General features: G+C 45.2%; 2 protein-coding genes across 2 annotated transcripts in view; both read left to right on the top strand.

The window, feature by feature from the left end:
• The first annotated feature begins 3266 nt into the window (after positions 1 to 3266).
• On the top strand, positions 3267 to 3632 carry LOC138358145 (putative per-hexamer repeat protein 5). Its single transcript, XM_069315648.1, has one exon. The coding sequence runs from the start codon at positions 3267 to 3269 to the stop codon at positions 3630 to 3632; it is 366 nt and encodes a 121-aa protein (XP_069171749.1).
• A 1642-nt stretch (positions 3633 to 5274) lies between these two features.
• The window catches only part of LOC123764425 (muscle-specific protein 300 kDa-like), a 55602-nt gene continuing 43939 nt past the window's right edge, over positions 5275 to 16937 (top strand). The window contains exon 1 of the mRNA XM_069316117.1: positions 5275 to 5518. Within this exon, the coding sequence (XP_069172218.1) occupies positions 5354 to 5518 (165 nt within the window). The 5' untranslated portion in view covers positions 5275 to 5353. The remainder of the gene's footprint in view (positions 5519 to 16937) is intronic.

Below are 16937 nucleotides of genomic sequence, written 5' to 3'. Positions count from 1 at the left end.
GAAGAGAAGTGCAGAGTTCGAGAGAGTGTGTAAGAGTGAAACTCAGCGAGGGAGGGCAAAGTTTGTCTTCTTCGACTCTGGTGTTTGCGATGCACTCACACATAGATGGCGTTGGGGGGCAACGATCCCATTTCAAGAGGTGTGAATAGGGAAGAGAGAGATGTGGATGGGAGGGTTCAGGAGAAAGGATTAATGGGAGGAATAAGGATGAAAGGAAAGGTAGTTTAGAAGCAGGAAGCAGGAATGTAGAGAGAGAGAGAGAGAGAGAGAGAGAGAGAGAGAGAGAGAGAGAGAGAGAGAGAGAGAGAGAGAGAGAGAGGGAGAGAGAGGAGTGGTGAAAGGGTGGAAAGGGGCTGGAAGAGAAACAGTAAGGAGAACAGAAGGGAACAACAGGGGCGGAGAAGAGGGATGACATTTACAGATAATAAACAGAGAACAGAGGAATACATGCGACTGGTAATAGAAAACACAAAAAAGATAACAATTGAAATATTTGATGAATAAGTAGATGAATAAACTATCTACACAACCAATGGCTCTATAATGACTAACTTCGGTATGAATCTACTTCATAATAGATTAAAATGAAGATTCTCTCCGTATCCTATAACAGGGAGCCGGTCGGCCGAGCGGACAGCACGCGGGACTTGTGATCCTGTGGTCCTGGGTTCGATCCCAGGCGCCGGCGAGAAACAATGGGCAGAGTTTCTTTCACCCTATGCCCCTGTTACCCAGCAGTAAAATAGGTACCTGGGTGTTAGTCAGCTGTCACGGGCTGCTTCCTGGGGGTGGAGGCCTGGTCGAGGACCGGGCCGCGGGGACACTAAAAGCCCCGAAATCATCTCAAGATAACCTCAAGATAAGAAGATCCTCCACTCCCTGCAGCTTACGCTGCTTGCTGGAAAACAAAAAACAAAAACTTATGAAGCAGCATCCTGACAGCATGGACAGAGTAACGACAGAATAATCATCATTTGTCACAAATACTTATCTAATAACACTCACCTAGTTGTACCCATCTCCATGTAAACGCCCCTCTCTACTAGTCCGCTTCTCCTGTAGAAGCAAACAATTCCTCTTACAAAGGAAGATAAAATATATGTACATACGTATCACCAGAACTCGAAAAACATGATCATTTCAGAGCAGGAAAATGGAGCAGGAAATGGCATGTTGCTCTCATGTCAGAATGAAAACTGTCTGTAGCTTTGGCGACGGCTCTTGTATTGGGGGTTTGGATTCTTCACGAGGGGGGGGGGGAGGACTCAAGATATTGAAAGTATGGATTATGCTGTCTTGGCTTGGGGTTTAATTGGTGGGTATTGTATGCGTGTGTGGGTGTGTGTGGGTGTTTGTGGGTGTGTGGGTGTGTATTTGTGTGTGGGGGGCGGGGAGGTGTTTCTGTGTGTGTGGGTGTGTGTATGTATATGTGTGTGTGTGTATGGGTGAATGAGGTGTACTTTGACCTCTCACAGTGCGTGAGGGTGTATATGGAACGTTGGTGTGAAGTGTATACACCGGTGTATTTTGCCTCCAAAGTGCATGAGTGTTGGGAACGGATTACACAGTGTGAATGTGGTGTACTCACTTATCTGTTCCCATACCCACTACAGTGCCCACTGAGGGTATGGTGGGCGTGTGGGCATGCCCACTTCCTCAATATCTAGTGATTGAACTTCTATACCAAATAAAAACAAATTATCATTGCTGATCAAATCATTGCACTAAATTCTTTCCAGGATTAACGTACCGGATCTAAAGGAAGATGTTCTTTCTCTGTTCAAGGTTCTCCCGCCTATCAAAAAAAAAAAGTTCTCTCTTCTCTCAAAATTCTTGATGAAATTTTCTGGAAATTTATTCATCAATTATCACTTTTAATCTTAAATCATCGTCCTCCCGAAATCAATTTACATTTGTTCAGCTCTTCTAGAGTTGATCCTTTTGCTCATACTCTCAGAAATCCTCTCACAAGCGCTCACGAATTCAGCGCTTGATTCTAAGAGGCTTCAGAGCCTCAATCCTCTTATGCAAAAGAATCCAAATACTCTCACAAATATTATTTATGTTTTTAATCATAAAATAGCGAGCCCCTAATTTGTTCCCCCTGAAGCGTGTCGTAGAATTCCCGTCATTTCGTACGTAAAAATGGTTCGTCAAACTACTTCTGTGTTGCAGTCAAACCCTAACCTAACCGTACCCCGAGGAGAAAACCCCTCCTTCCTCCTCCCTCCTGTCCCCACTATCTCCTTAGGAGAGTCCAGCTATGACTGAGAGCGACTGGAAGAGGCGTTAACAAGACGCACGAGGTGCTGCTACTCCTGGAATGGGCCATAACAGCCTGACGGAGAGGGAACCCCGAAGGAGAAAATAATTATGGTATTTCTATAACACTTTGCCACGGTGCTCAAGTTAGTGGAGGTCAGGCAGTTCTGGATAAGCGGAAGCTCTCCAGGGGACAGATTCTGGGTTGTTAAGGAAGGTCCAGGAACCGATGGGGGTCTTCTGGAAGGTCCATGAACCGATGGGGGTCTTCTGGAAGATTCAGGAACCGATGGAGGGTCTTTTGAAAGGTCCATAAACAGATGGAGGTCTTCTGGAAGGTCCATGAACCGATGGGGTGTCTTCTGGAAGGTCCAGGAACCGATTGGGGTCTTCTGGAAGGTCTATGAACCGATGGGGTGTCTTCTGGAAGGTCCATGAACCGATGGGACTCTTTTGGAAGATCCAGGGACCGATGGAGGGTCTTTTGGAAGGTTCACGAACCGATGGAGTGTCTTTTGGAAGATCCATGAAGCGATGGGAATCTTCTGGAAGATCCAAGAACCGATGGGGGTCTTCTGGAAGGTTTAAGAACAAATGGATGGTTCTTCTGGAAGGTCCAGCTACAGACAGGGGGGTTCTTGAGAAAAGTTCAGGGAATTTCTTTTAGTATTCTCAATTTAATATCTTTTAAAACGTTATGGCGCTTCTGAGTGGTAATTTGGAAGCAAATATTGTTTTAACCATTGATTGTCAGATGTATTCCTGTTGTATAACCCATTGATTGTCAGATGTGTTCCTGTTGCATAACTCATTGATTGCCAAATGTATTCCTGTTGCATAACTCATTGATTGTCAGATGTATTCCTGTTGTATTGTTCATTGAGTATCAGCTTTATTCCTTAGGCGACAGGAAGAAAACTGATAAATATCACTTTTCTCTGCAAAACAATGAGGCCCGAGGATTGGCCCACGGGATGTGCACGGGTTCCACCACTGCCCACGGGATGGGCACGGGTTCCACCACTGCCCACGGTATGGGCACGGGTTCCATCACTGCCCACGGGATGGGCACAGGTTCCACCACTGCCCACGGGATGGGCACGCGTTCCATCACTGCCCACGGGATGGGCACAGGTTCCATCACTGCCCACAGGATGGGCACAGGTTCCACCACTGCCCACGGGATGGGCACAGGTTCCCCCACTGCCCACGGGATGGGCACAGGTTCCATCACTGCCCACGGGATGGGCACAGGTTCCACCACTGCCCACGGGATGGACACAGGTTCCACCACTGCCCACAGGATGGGCACAGGTTCCACCACTGCCCATAGGATAGGCACTAATAACTCGTGGGTGAGAATAAAATGAATGTTGGGTTAGTGGCGTTGACGTCTGCCGTCAGGTGAGAAGTGTGGCTTGTTCCAAGTGGCTCAGCTGACATTACTGATCGGATTAGTGCCTGTGAGAGTCGGGCGTTGTGTTAGAAAGGGTGGCACAGCGCCAGGACGTAGAGTAGTGGTGAGAGGCTAGCGGGGTGGTGGCGAGATGGTGGTGATTGCACTGATTTACCTATGGCCGATTTCGTAAGTTATACTTTCCCAACCGCAGCTAGATTGTTTTGGGTGATATCCCTGATCGATTAATATTTTGCTAAAAAGTGGCCAGCAGAAACACATAGCCATCACAACCAGGCTGAACCCTCTGCCCTAACCTCTGCAAGAACCTTCCTAACTATGTCTTGAAAGCTTCTACATTGATTCTGGCAGTATGTCATATATTTCCTGGCAGGATGTTGACTATAGTCGTTGGCCTCTGATGTAGGTCATGGCATGTCTACTCTTCTACGCAACTACGCAACTCTAGTACTAATTGTTCTGGAACATTTAGTTAGTTGTATTTTTTAATGTTATTTTGCAAGTTAGGGATGTGATCATAGCTCATCTTTTCCTATTCTGTGGTCCTAGCACCCCCCCCCCCCTCCCCCTAGAGCGGGAGACTGGAACCAGTTTTAATGGGGACTGGAACCAATTTTAATGGGGACTGGAACCAATTTTAATGGGGACTGGAACCAATTTTAATGGGGGACTGGAACCAATTTTAATTGGGGACTGGAACCAATTTTAATAGGGAATTGAACCAATTTTAATGGGAGACTTTAACCAATTTTAATGGGGACTGGAACCAGTTTTAATGGGGAGTGGAACTAATTTTAATGGGAACTGGAACCAATTTTAAGTGTGAAGAGTGAAACAAATTTTAAAGTAGGCTGGAATCAATTTCAGGGAGCTGAAATTGCTGTACAAAAGGAGCAAAAGAAATAGTTAAGTAGCACTTCATTTACGCTTACTTTACCCTTCAGTTATAAGTACTTACGCCTCATATGCTGATTTCAGTTCAATTATATACGATTTGTTTGCATCATATGGCTTCTTAAATCTCAATGGCAGCCTGATTTGGTTTGAAACTGCGTGTTTCACTTTAGGGTTGCTGGGGACTCCCATTGTCAAAATAGTGTTAATAAAACATTGTGTTTATATTGAGTTTTGCTGGGAATGAAACTGGCCAAAGGTGGTGTCACCCAGTCTTGATAAGTATGGCATTAAATGCACGCTGAAGACGCTTTTAAGGGTGAAAACAGGGTGACGTTTGATGCACTCTGCAGTGATTAGAAGGTAAGGTAGCTATCAGAATAAAGCACTAAGCCATTTCGACTAAGTAGCACTTGGAAAGGTAAAAGGATAAGTATTTAGAATAGAACAGAGGGATGGTATAGTGCCCAACCACTTGGACGGCGCTCTGCTGTCCAGTCCAAATGGTTGGACATGATCGATCAGAAGCATAATTTGGGTTTGAAAAGCTAAGGGGGTGGGGGAGTGCCGCCCCTTCGTGGCACGGTGCCAGCAAACAGGTGGTTGGCCTGTAGAGGGTATAGCGGTGATTGGGTGGGGTTTGGGCAGGCCCCGCCCAGAGGAGATGGGGTGTCATAAGCAAGGGGGCCCCGGTGAACTTGCTCTCTATGTCGCCGGTGCCTCTACCCTGCTCCACCTCACTTGCCTCTCGACAACATTCAGGCATAGGCTCGCGACATCATGACGTTCTGGCAGGAGAACTACGGCTTCGTTAAGGAGGTTTATGACTTCCGATGTTCCAAGTACCTGGAATGGATGGACAACATCGAAGCCATCATCGGCAAGGTGATGGCCAACACCCAATACACCGCAAAGGAATTCAAGATTATCAAGGACACGTTTACTGTAGGTATCCAAGAGTGTGTATAGCGACTCAGCGCATCGTAGATTTCTTCCCCCTTGACGTAGCGGCAGACTAGTGCTGTAGGACACTGTAGCGGCTTGCTGTAGAAACAAGAGGTGTGTAGCCGGTCAGTAGGGAGTCAAATAACACAGTTGAATGCATGAAGCCAGGCAAACATGTGGCCTACATCGCGTGTGCCAAGTCTCTCTCCCGCTCCTCTGCCAACACGACCATTGTTATACAATTATAGAAGACTCGTGTATCAACATATCAGTGTGAAAAAAGCAAAACACATTAGGACACACTGCCCTCCCCCCCCCCCCCCCCCCTGCCACTTCTCCTCCCTTCCTCTGCCCAAATGAAAGTAAATTGAGGACAGCTACGTTATAGAGAATTTATATGTTATATAAATTTCTTATCATGTGTTTGTCCTGAATCAAAGATATCTCACGCGTATCCCTACACTGTTTAAACAATATAGTGGTATACTCTCACTATAATCAAAGCTCAAACATATACCTTTATCTCATTCGGTTATATAATCACAATTTCACACTACAATTATTCTTAATAATAACAAAACACAAAAATAATATTTCATAAATATAAAGCAATATATCACATCACTATAGTGGGACTCACTGTCTGGGGAGAATATACAGCACACAGTTAAACATATTTCATCCGACCACAGACATTAAAGAGCATGAGATCCTGATTAACATAGATTCCACAGATTACAACCCTACACTAACAGTACTGGAAATTCGCCCCCCTCCTCCCTTAGACAAGTGAGATCAAATCCTGTACTAACATTAGGATAAAGTATTAGCCAGCATGGAGACATTTCAATCCTCTTACAGTCTTCACCGTTCCATCCATGTTAATGTGTTCATCATTCCCAAAAGTATTTAAGCGTTCATTTCCACGGAGACTGAGAGGAACAGCATTTACTTAGAAAGTCGGTGTTGCAGAAGTGCAATTGCTTCGCAGAAAACTACGAAGCGGAGAGTGAATGAAAGAATCAAGAATGAATAAGTTCTGAGGTAAAATATATACACCAGAAAACATACTGAAAGTTAATTACAATAACTGTCGACCTTAATAGCGACACAAACAACAGTGTGAATATACGATACAACAGAGCATATAGAAGACTGCTACGCCCCTCATGTCTACGAATGCGGTACCGTGCGTGAACAGTGAATTAGGTCCCAATACAGCTGTGCTATTAAGCTAAGAGTTAGTTTAGTAATTTATGATGCAACCCCCACCCCCCCACCCCCATCCCTGTACCCAGTCCTAGGGCGGCGGTGGAACGCGTTACAGAGGCACATAATAGGGTTCAGAAACTGAACCCTACAAAAGGCAAGGAATCGAGCGAGTTGCCAAACGGTTAATAGGAGAGAAAATCCCCTCCAACGGCGCGGCCTATAGACATCTCTTGGGGTGGAACGACTGCTCCCTTGGTATGTTGGTATGTGTTGGTATGTTGGTATGCGCGTGGGGCCGCCCGGCCACAGCTTGGGATCGTAGAGCTATACTCGGCTCAGACTGCAAACACAGAAATGGGAGGTTTTATTTTTTTGTCCTGTTGTGGTGCTCTGTGACTTGTGTTCTGTATCTCGTACTGTAAGACTGTGACTTATGAGGTGGTGTTCTGTGGCTCCTGCTGTGGTGCTCTGTGGCTACTGCTGTTTTGTTCTGTGTCTCCTTCTGCGGTGTTCTGTAACTCCTGCTATTGTGTTCTGTGGTGTTCTGTAACTCCTGCTATTGTGTTCTGTGGCTCCTGTGGTGTTCTGTACCTCCTGCTATTGTGTTCTGTGGTTCCGTCTGTGGTGTTCTGGGACTCCTGCTGTGTTCTGGGACTCCTGCTGTGTTCTGGGACTCCTGCTGTGTTCTGGGATTCCTGCTGTGTTCTGGGATTCCTGCTGTGTTCTGGGATTCCTGCTGTGTTCTGGGATTCCTGCTGTGTTCTGGGACTCTTGCTATGGTGTTCTATGACTCCTGCTGTGGTGTTCTGTGACTCTTGGTGGCAAGTTCTAAGACTTTGTCTTCGTTTAACTTTTCATATATTTAGTGTTTCCCTTTTCCTTTGTTTATTTGCTTCGTTTCTTGTTTCCTTGTGTTCTCTCATTTGTTTTGGTTTTGTCGATGGCTTCTGAAAAATTCTTATAGAGTTATACTGAATCGTTTTCTCCTTGTTTTTTGACGAAAACTCAGCAAAGACAATGACCAAAGATGCTGCAGCTTCGACAACTTTACAAAGACAAACTAAAGACATAACAGCTTTGACAAGGCAGCAAAGACAATGACGAAAGACACTGCAGCTTCGACAAGGCAGTAAATACACTGCAGCTTCGACAAGGCAGTAAATACACTGCAGCTTCGACAAGGCAGTAAATACACTGCAGCTTCGACAAGGCAGTAAATACACTGCAGCTTCGACAAGGCAGTAAATACACTGCAGCTTCGACAAGGCAGTAAATACACTGCAGCTTCGACAAGACAGTAAATACACTGCAGCTTCGACAAGGCAACAAAGACATTATCTCCCAAAGAGGTCATGAAGGAGAGTATTTATGTCATGGCTTCCTTCACACGTCAGTGCTTGTGGCATGTCATGGCACCATACATGGCGACAGGGGGAGAGTGAGGGTGCCAGGGGGCCCCATATGGCACTATTCCTAACGACCCCCCCTCCCTCTCCCTTCCACCTGACCTCACCAGCGAAACCCTCACTGGCAAAGCACCTTACTAATCCCCAGAAACCAACCCTGACCTACTACTTTCCCCTCCGCCTCCCCCCCCCCCCCCCACATCCCAGTCAGAGAGCCCTACCCCCATACCCCCAACCACAAGCAAAGCCCCATAAACTACCCCAACCCAACCCACACTTCCCTCCACCCCCCCACCATAACCCCCTGAAGCAATACAACACCGATGACCTTTGACCCTCCATGCAAACTGCACCTATTATCAAGAAGAAGAAGAAGACCTTTGACCTTTTACTTTGAAATGGGAAGACGAGTTATGGGGAGAAGAGATACCCACATGGGCATCACATACCTTCATGGGTATGGATAGATGGGGTACAGAAAGTTCATTTATGTAAAGAGTTTGTCTGTGTCTACGTGGTCACTCGTCCAATTACTGGCCTTATCCTGATTAAACTCCTTAACTCATCATATTTTATCATTAAACAAGGGTTTAACTGCACAATGCCTATTTTCGTAAGAAACTGAGAGAGAACTTGTCCCAATATCTTGTGGAAATATCGAAACAGAACGCGAATATCCCAGCAGCGCCTCCATGTACACAACAACAACATGTAAATATAGGAGACCTCATACTAGGTCTGTTGGTCCATAGGGGACAGCTCCTATATTGGTCCATAGGAGGCAGCTCCTATATTGGTCCATAAGAGGCAGCTCCTATATTGGTCCATAAGAGGCAGCTCCTATATTGGTCCATAGGAGGCACCTCCTATATTGGTCCATAGGAGAGAGCTCCTATATTGGTCCATAAGAGGCAGTTCCTATATTGATCCATAAGAGGCAGCTCCTATATTGGTCCATAAGAGGCAGCTCCTATATTGGTCCATAAAAGGCAGCTCCTATATTGGTCCATAAGAGGCAGCTCCTATATTGGTCCATAGGAGGCAGCTCCTATATTGGTCCATAAGAGGCAGCTCCAATATTGATCCATAGGAGGCAGCTCCTATATTGGTCCATAAGAGGCAGCTCCTATATTGGTCCATAAGGGACAGCTCCTATATTGGTCCATAAGAGGCAGCTCCTATATTGGTCCATAAGAGGCAGCTCCTATATTGGTCCATAAGAGGCAGCTCCTATATTGGTCCATAAGAGGCAGCTCCTATAACAGCAATCCTGCTGTGATGGTCTATAGCAAGGTATTTGCGTCATGTATCATCTGGAGAGTCCCTTCGTCAGTTTTCATTACAAGTGACGTCAGTGGTCGCAGACCAATGATCTGAGCCGCCTGAAACGGTAGACCCGTCCTCTGGCTATTTCTGACCCTCCTGGTCCTTGTCGTCCTGTGAAGAACGCCGTTTTCTGTCCGCTGCGCCACCACCTTATTTATTTATAGGAGAACTGAGCTTTCATTTTCTTTCTGATTGGGAGACTGGTTTATAAGCTTCTCTCTTTCTATCTCTCGCTCTATCTCTCTTTCTCCCTCTCGCTCTTGCTGTCTCTAATTTTCTCTAAAGATCTCGGGTAAAAAGTCCGGTAGAAAACAGAGGTATAGTAGCTGATATCAAGAGAACAGTGAAAGTGATATCGTACCAGGGAAGGATGGTGACGTTCCTGTGGCTTTCCTCTCACGATGAAGTCTGTGGAAGGGAACGAGTAGATGTGCAGGCTCCCAGAGAGTGCTGAAGAAGACCATGCTGAATCCATCACCAAACATCACCGTGACAAGGTAGCCGAGGAAAGGTAGGACGGAAGAACAAGTCAGTGAATCTGGTCGCTGGTTCAATGCAGTAGCAGGCAACAACTTTAATTATTATGGACGACAAGAAGGTGAACGAAGGAGAGAATCAGCAGTTGCAGACGATGAGTCTCAATAACGTGGCTGATGATATGATGACCGAACCACTCATCAGAAAGTGTAGAAACGACGACGATTCGGTCCGTCCTTAACTGTTATCAATCCGGAATTGCAAGCAGTACCAATGGCGATATGGAAACAGCACCTGAAGAACCAAATTGCAAAATTTGCAACAAGAGTGAAAAACATCGGCTGGAACATTGCCTGAGAGATTGTTACCCTCTAAGAAACAGTAGTATAATAAAGTTACATTGAGTTAGCAGAGCAATTTTGATGTGATGGAGAAACTGTTATCAAAACGTTCCTCCAGTTTGCACCAGAAATATAACGTAATTTGAATGGTTGTATAAGATGTTAATCCCTTGTTGAACTGTCTGTATACTTATACAGTATACTGTATACTGTATATACTGTATAGACAGTTAATCTAGCTGCGTCTGATTACAAGTGACAGGATGAAAAATCCAGCGGGTTTTCTTCCTATGGGGAAGTGTTGAACATTTGCAGGTATGGTATTGGCGGCTTGTTCACTCACATGATGACTGATGCTACCCAATTAACTATTGGTGTCAATCAACTATAACTATAACTAGCCCTTAGAGGCAAAATTAAACAATTAATATGTGTTCCGAACATAGTTCAGGACCAGAACGTTTCAACTATTCAACTTGCTCATTAGCTCCTGAGTTCCGTAGCACCACACAGGTGTAGTTCAGCACAGATACGGTTGTAGAGAAGTCTTGTAAATGAAATCTACACAGGTGAATATTAAAATATTGAGCTCCATTTTCTCCTATATAGCTCTATATTTCCACTATTACTACAATTAGTTATTGATTACTTTCATTATTCTATTCATTATCTGTACGTTTTTTCAGAAACTTAGGTAATAGTCATTATTGCAGTTTTATATTTTTATTATTATGAAATATATATTTTATTTTTTTATTTGTATTTTATCTAATTATTATTATTATTGCAACTGTTTCCAGATATCAGTACAATCAAACGCTCTTTCAGACAGGCTAGACAAGGCGTGTGTTACGCTGCCAATGTAATGAGAATTCTTGAAATTACATGAGCAAGATTGCAACATGTCAATTTACACATTCGCCCCAAAAATTTATGATTGCCCAGATAAATATCGCATAGATACGACCAGTAGCTTCATAGCGCTAGGGAGAGAGAGTTGACAGGTGTGTGTTTCCACTATTTAAACTAACTGTGCCGGCAGGATCGAGTTGTTAGCTCTTGGACCCCGCCTTCGAAAATTTCGGTTATCTAATGCTGTCTCCTAATCTATTTTTATTCCTTCATTTCTATTATATGTATTTCTCTCCCACACACACACACACACACACACACACACACACACACACACACACACAAACAAACACACACACGTATTCCAAGGATGCAGCCCGAAACACCTGTCTTGCTCCCAGGTACCTTTTTACTGCTAGGTGAATAGGAGCATCAGGTGTAAGAAATCGTGGCTTTTCGTTCTGCCTCTACCGAGAATCGAACCCAGGTACTTTGAACTACTACCCCAGGGCGCTGTCCGCTCCAGTGCGAGTGTGTGTGTGTGCGTGTTCTCACTATGTTTAAAGTAATATATAAAAAACTTATACACAAATGTTGAATGATGATTTTTTGACAAGACACTTAAATTAGTCCTGATGTGGCTTTATACCCACACCGAGTGAATGATTGTTTGATTATTATGCATGCCATACCCATCCCGTGGGCGGTGGTGGAGCCCACACCCATCCCGTGGGCGGTGGTGGAACCCACACCCATCCCGTGGGCGGTGGTGGAACCCGCACCCATCCCGTGGGCGGTGGTGGAGCCCATACCCATCCCGTGGGCGGTGGTGGAGCCCACACCGACCCCGTGGCCTGTAGTGGAGCCCGCACCCATCCCGTGGGCGGTGGTGGAGCCCACACCGACCCCGTGGCCTGTAGTGGAGCCCACACCCATCCCGTGGGCGGTGGTGGAGCCCCCACCCATCCCGTGGGCGGTGGTGGAAATATATGTATAGATGTCAGAAGTCCTTTCATCTCACAAGTGGTTCAAGAAGCGGCTGACAAGACTCTCTATACCAGGCTGTTTACATCTGTGGGCGAGTCATTTCACCAGTTTATCATCCTCTTCCCCTCACGCACCCAACTGGGCGGCAGCTTTACAGTCACATGCATGCATCACCCACAGTCAGCAAACTTTGCACACTTAGCTTAGATTCCTGTCAGTGCATCGCTTGAATGAAGTATTTATACACATTTCGCGAACACCATTGTTGGAGTTAACTCTGAATTCTACATTTTTTTTGTTCACATTCGATTACATAGTGAAGCAAAATATATAAAAATAATTATTCTGGCAGAGATTACATTTAATTAGGCCTACATCAGCAGATTGTATAACCTGCCACAGGAACCTGTAGCCAAGATTAGGCCTAGCAGTAGTAAAAAAAAAAGTCTAGAAGTCTGACAACCTTATTGGATGCTTAATAAATGTGAGGTTCTTCCTGCATAATGCAATAACGATTGATGGAGTAACTGATTTAAATTTCACTTCACTTCCAATCTACGACTTAATAAAGGTCCAGGACGGACCGAAACGTCGTCGTTTCTCCATCTTCTGATGTGCGGGTTAGTCATCATATCTTCACCCACGTTATTGTGATTCATCGTTTGTATAGTGGGTGATTAGTGTGTCTAAGTAGCTTGTAGGTGATCACTGGGGACCTATATGGCTTGTAGGTGATCACTGGGGACCTAGGTGGCTTGTAGGTGATCACTGGGGACCTAGGTGGCTTGTAGGTCATAACTGAAGATTTAGGTGGCTTGTAGGTGATAAATGAGGATCTAGATGGCTTGTAGGTGATTTTTGGAGACCTATGTGGCTTGTAGGTGATCATTGGAGACCTATGTGGCTTGTAGGTGATCACTGGGGGTCCTAGGTGGCTTCTAGGTGATCAATGTGAGTCTAGGTAGACTATAGTGGGGTCAAAGTGCATCTATTTGCTTCCAACAATAACAGTAAGTTGCTTCTAGAGGAGAATACATCAAAACTATGCTATAACAAACAATTACCTTTTTTAACGCTTCGGCCGTTATTCTTATATCAGTCGTGTCCGCTATCGTGGGGCCCCAGAATATTGTTCCCACGATAGCGAACACAACAATCAAGAAGCAAGCACGAAAGTAATGAATTATTCTCCCCGTGACCCGAAACTGTCTGAAACTATCTGCACTGTGACGTCACTCTTTGACTTATTTACAGAGCCATCAATCACGTGTGTATTTATAAACATGCAAAAACGTTTAGCAGAATGCCTATTTTTTGTATTTTTGAATTTTTTAACGTTAATCGGGAGAGATCTCTGCAAATTGGAATTCCAATTCTGCAAATTGGAATTCATTATTTAAAACGTCCTCGGAGGGTTAAAATAGGAGGTATGTGTTTGGCGTTATGGCAAAGAGTGTCGACAAACAGCTGTGGCCCCGGCTCGATGCCAAACCCGCTGTCATACTCTCGGGATGGAATTAGACTCCTGGCATTATGTATGCCGGGCTCTTATCCCCCTTGTTATGGAGGTGGGGGGGGGAGGGTTAGGAAGAGGAGGAGGAGTAGGGGGGCTCCTCCTTACCCCAACTCCCCCCTTTCCTTTCTCTCTACCTCTCTCCCTTCATTACTCCTTTTTTTTCTCTCCCTACGTCCTCTCTCATCTATGCTTCCCATTCTTCGTCCCTTCTGGTGTTTCCCTCCTACACTTGGTAAATGTATGTATGAATATCTTATGTATCATGGCGCCGTGCCCTAGCTGCCTGTGTCATGTATATGGGTATCGTATGTGTCACGGCTCAGTTCCCCATCTATATGATTCAAGTAATGAAATCTATGTATCACGGGAGAGGACCTAGTTATCTGTGTCATGACTGTGACACACTACCCTTTCGTGTCATTGTTTCCTGGCTCAACCGACCGTGTCGTAAACCTCCACCAATTGGCAGACTGAAACGGCCTCCCCAGATCTAGGCCTAAAAGAAAATTCCACGCCTACTTGAGGCGATGCCAACAGCCCTTAGCGATAATTTTAAGAGTGACACGCAAATTCCACCGATTCTAGGAGAGGAACGAGGCGTGGGACTCTATCAGATGACTGAATCAAGCTATTCGGCTTGTAGGTGATCTCAGTGGGGACCTAGGTGGCTTGTACGTGATCGATGGGCACCTAGGTTGCTTGTAGGTGATCAGTGGGGAACTAGGTGACTTGTACGTGATCAGTGGGCACCTAGGTTGCTTGTAGGTGATCTCAGTGAGGAACTAGGTTGCTTGTTTTTAATCAGAGGGGACCTAGGGGGCTTGTACGTGATCAGTATGAGCCTAGTTTGACTATAGTGAAGACTATGACCAGCTTCGCCTCTGAGTGCACAAACAAACCCCTAAAACAATTGTACCAAAACTGCACAAACACAAAGAGACTCGTTCCAAACAAGCCAAGCCAATAAGCAGCCCTCGTGTCATGAGGATGTTCAACCCCCCCTTCAACTGTGGTAGAATATATAATGCTTCCTGCCGCGCTGACCTGATATAACAAGCAAATGTATGGTTTAAGCGGATAATAATGTCATATACTGATTAGTCAAATCCCATTCTCTCTCTCAGAATACTTACTCTGCCCTATTTTGTACGTAATTGGTGCTCTAGGGGAGGAATTAAACGCTGCGTAATAATTATATACGCTGGGACTTACGCTGGGACTTTTCGTGAGACTTAAGCACATCGGTTTGGAAAGGTGAGGAAGGGTTCGTAGGGCTAAAGGCTTCTGGTGAGATAAAACCACTGCAAATTTGACGTTTGAGAAATCAGGTGATATCTTTAATAAAACATTGTGGTGCTGTCGGTAGGGGTGGTGGTGGCGGTGGGGGGTAGGAGGATGGAAGGGAAAGAAAGAGGGAGGAACTCAGAGAAAGAGAAAGCGAGGATGAAATGGAGATAAGGAAGCAGGAAGAACGATGAATGAACGGAGAAAGAGAGATGAGGAAGGAGAGACAGTATGGCAAAGTGATGAAAGTTGGGACAGAAATAGAGACGGAGTGAGGGTGAGACACAGGGATAGAGAGACACAGGGGCACAGAGGGACACAGGGACACAGAGAGACACAGGGGCACAGAGGGACACAGGGACACACAGGGATAGAGAGACACAGAGGGACACAGGGACACAGAGGGATACAGGGACACAGAGGGACACAGAGACACAGAGGGACACAGGGACACAGAGGGACACAGGGACACACAGGGATAGAGAGACACAGAGGGACACAGAGGGACACGGGAGAGAGAGAGAGACACACACACAGAGATGAACAGCAGAAGGTGGACGGTGTACAAGACCTGGCCTCGGCCACCATTGTATATATATAGAACCCCAACACCAGGAGTCTGCCTAAGAGGCTCCACCTCACCGTTTCGTCCTCCCAGAGTAATGTTTAGCCACAAGTAATGTTTAGCTCACGAGTAATGTTTACACGTGTATATGACTCCACATGTGCCTGTAAAAAATAGTTATCTTCGTCCATTCAACAATTTCAGCGTAAACACCTGTGTAATTAAGAGCTCATTAAAACTTTTAATCCCTCTGAAAATTAACAGCCCAACTTCATAGTAGAAATGGTTAGGGGAATTAACTAGCGCTCTCAGGTTACCGTAAGCTCGCATAATTTTAAGAGGTTTTTATCTTGGATGGGGAATTCCGCGCGAATGTTTTGATGTACAGAAATATTAAATCTCCTGCAGGTTGAAATTTCACGAGGGGGTGAAATAAGCTAACATCTTTTCACGTCAAATTCTGCGGTTAACGCAATCATTACTTTTTTATTATTGAACTTGATGCCTCGAAGATAATTAAGTTAGGATTTCAGACACTTTTTTTTTTAGTTTCTTTTCGGGTATAATATGAAGCAGACGCGGGCGCGTGCGGGCACGCGCGCACACACACACACACACACATACACACACACACACACACACACACACACACACACACACACACACACACACACACACACACACACACACACACACTAGAACCTGCTCAGAAACCTGTACATCTGTTGATTGATGGTTGAGAGGCGGGACCAAAGAGCTAAAGCTCAACCCCCGCAAGCACAACTAGGTGAGTACAACTAGGCGAGTACACACACACACACACACACACACACACACACACACACACACACACACACACACACACACACACACACACACACACACACACACACACATAAACCAACAGGAGGTATGCCCCCCCCCCCCACTTCCATGTTGCAACATAAGCTTTAAGCATGCATAAGCTTGCAACCAAACGGGTACTGGCGACTGGAAGCTTTGAATTACATAAACATAAATAAAATTCAACATGGCAACACACTGCAAGCAGGAAAGCAGAACGAGGGACATATTGATGACAACTTTCAAGCGCATTAATAGTATCAAAAGATGACTGAGGATAACTTCCTTGCAATAAGTATACAGACATAGCCGCAGCCGCCTACTTAAACTAGTAAACCAAAAAACAAGCAAAAATCGTGATTTGTTGCCAAGGTTTTTAGTCTCAAATTGAGCTTCTGAAGGTCGCAACTCGCCGCAAGAAATCGTGAAGTTGCAAAACACTGCAAGGTACATAAGACAGAGCGTGTGTGTGTGTGTGTATGTGTGTGTGTGTGTGTGTGTGTGTGTGTGTGTGTGTGTGTGTGTGTGTTTGTATTTATTATTTGTATTTACTATTTCTGCCTGCTGAATCGAGCTATTAGCTCTTAGACCCCCTCCTTTCTAATCAATC

Source organism: Procambarus clarkii, chromosome 82 (genome assembly GCF_040958095.1).
Source record: "Procambarus clarkii isolate CNS0578487 chromosome 82, FALCON_Pclarkii_2.0, whole genome shotgun sequence".
Taxonomy (NCBI): domain Eukaryota; kingdom Metazoa; phylum Arthropoda; class Malacostraca; order Decapoda; family Cambaridae; genus Procambarus; species Procambarus clarkii.
Note: the sequence above shows the minus strand (reverse complement) of the source record. Positions and strands in the feature narration are given on the sequence as shown.

What these genes read in the sequence shown, in the direction of transcription:
- LOC138358145 (XM_069315648.1), top strand. Translation starts at nt 3,267, where the DNA reads ATGGGCACGGGTTCCACCACTGCCCACGGTATGGGCACGGGTTCCATC.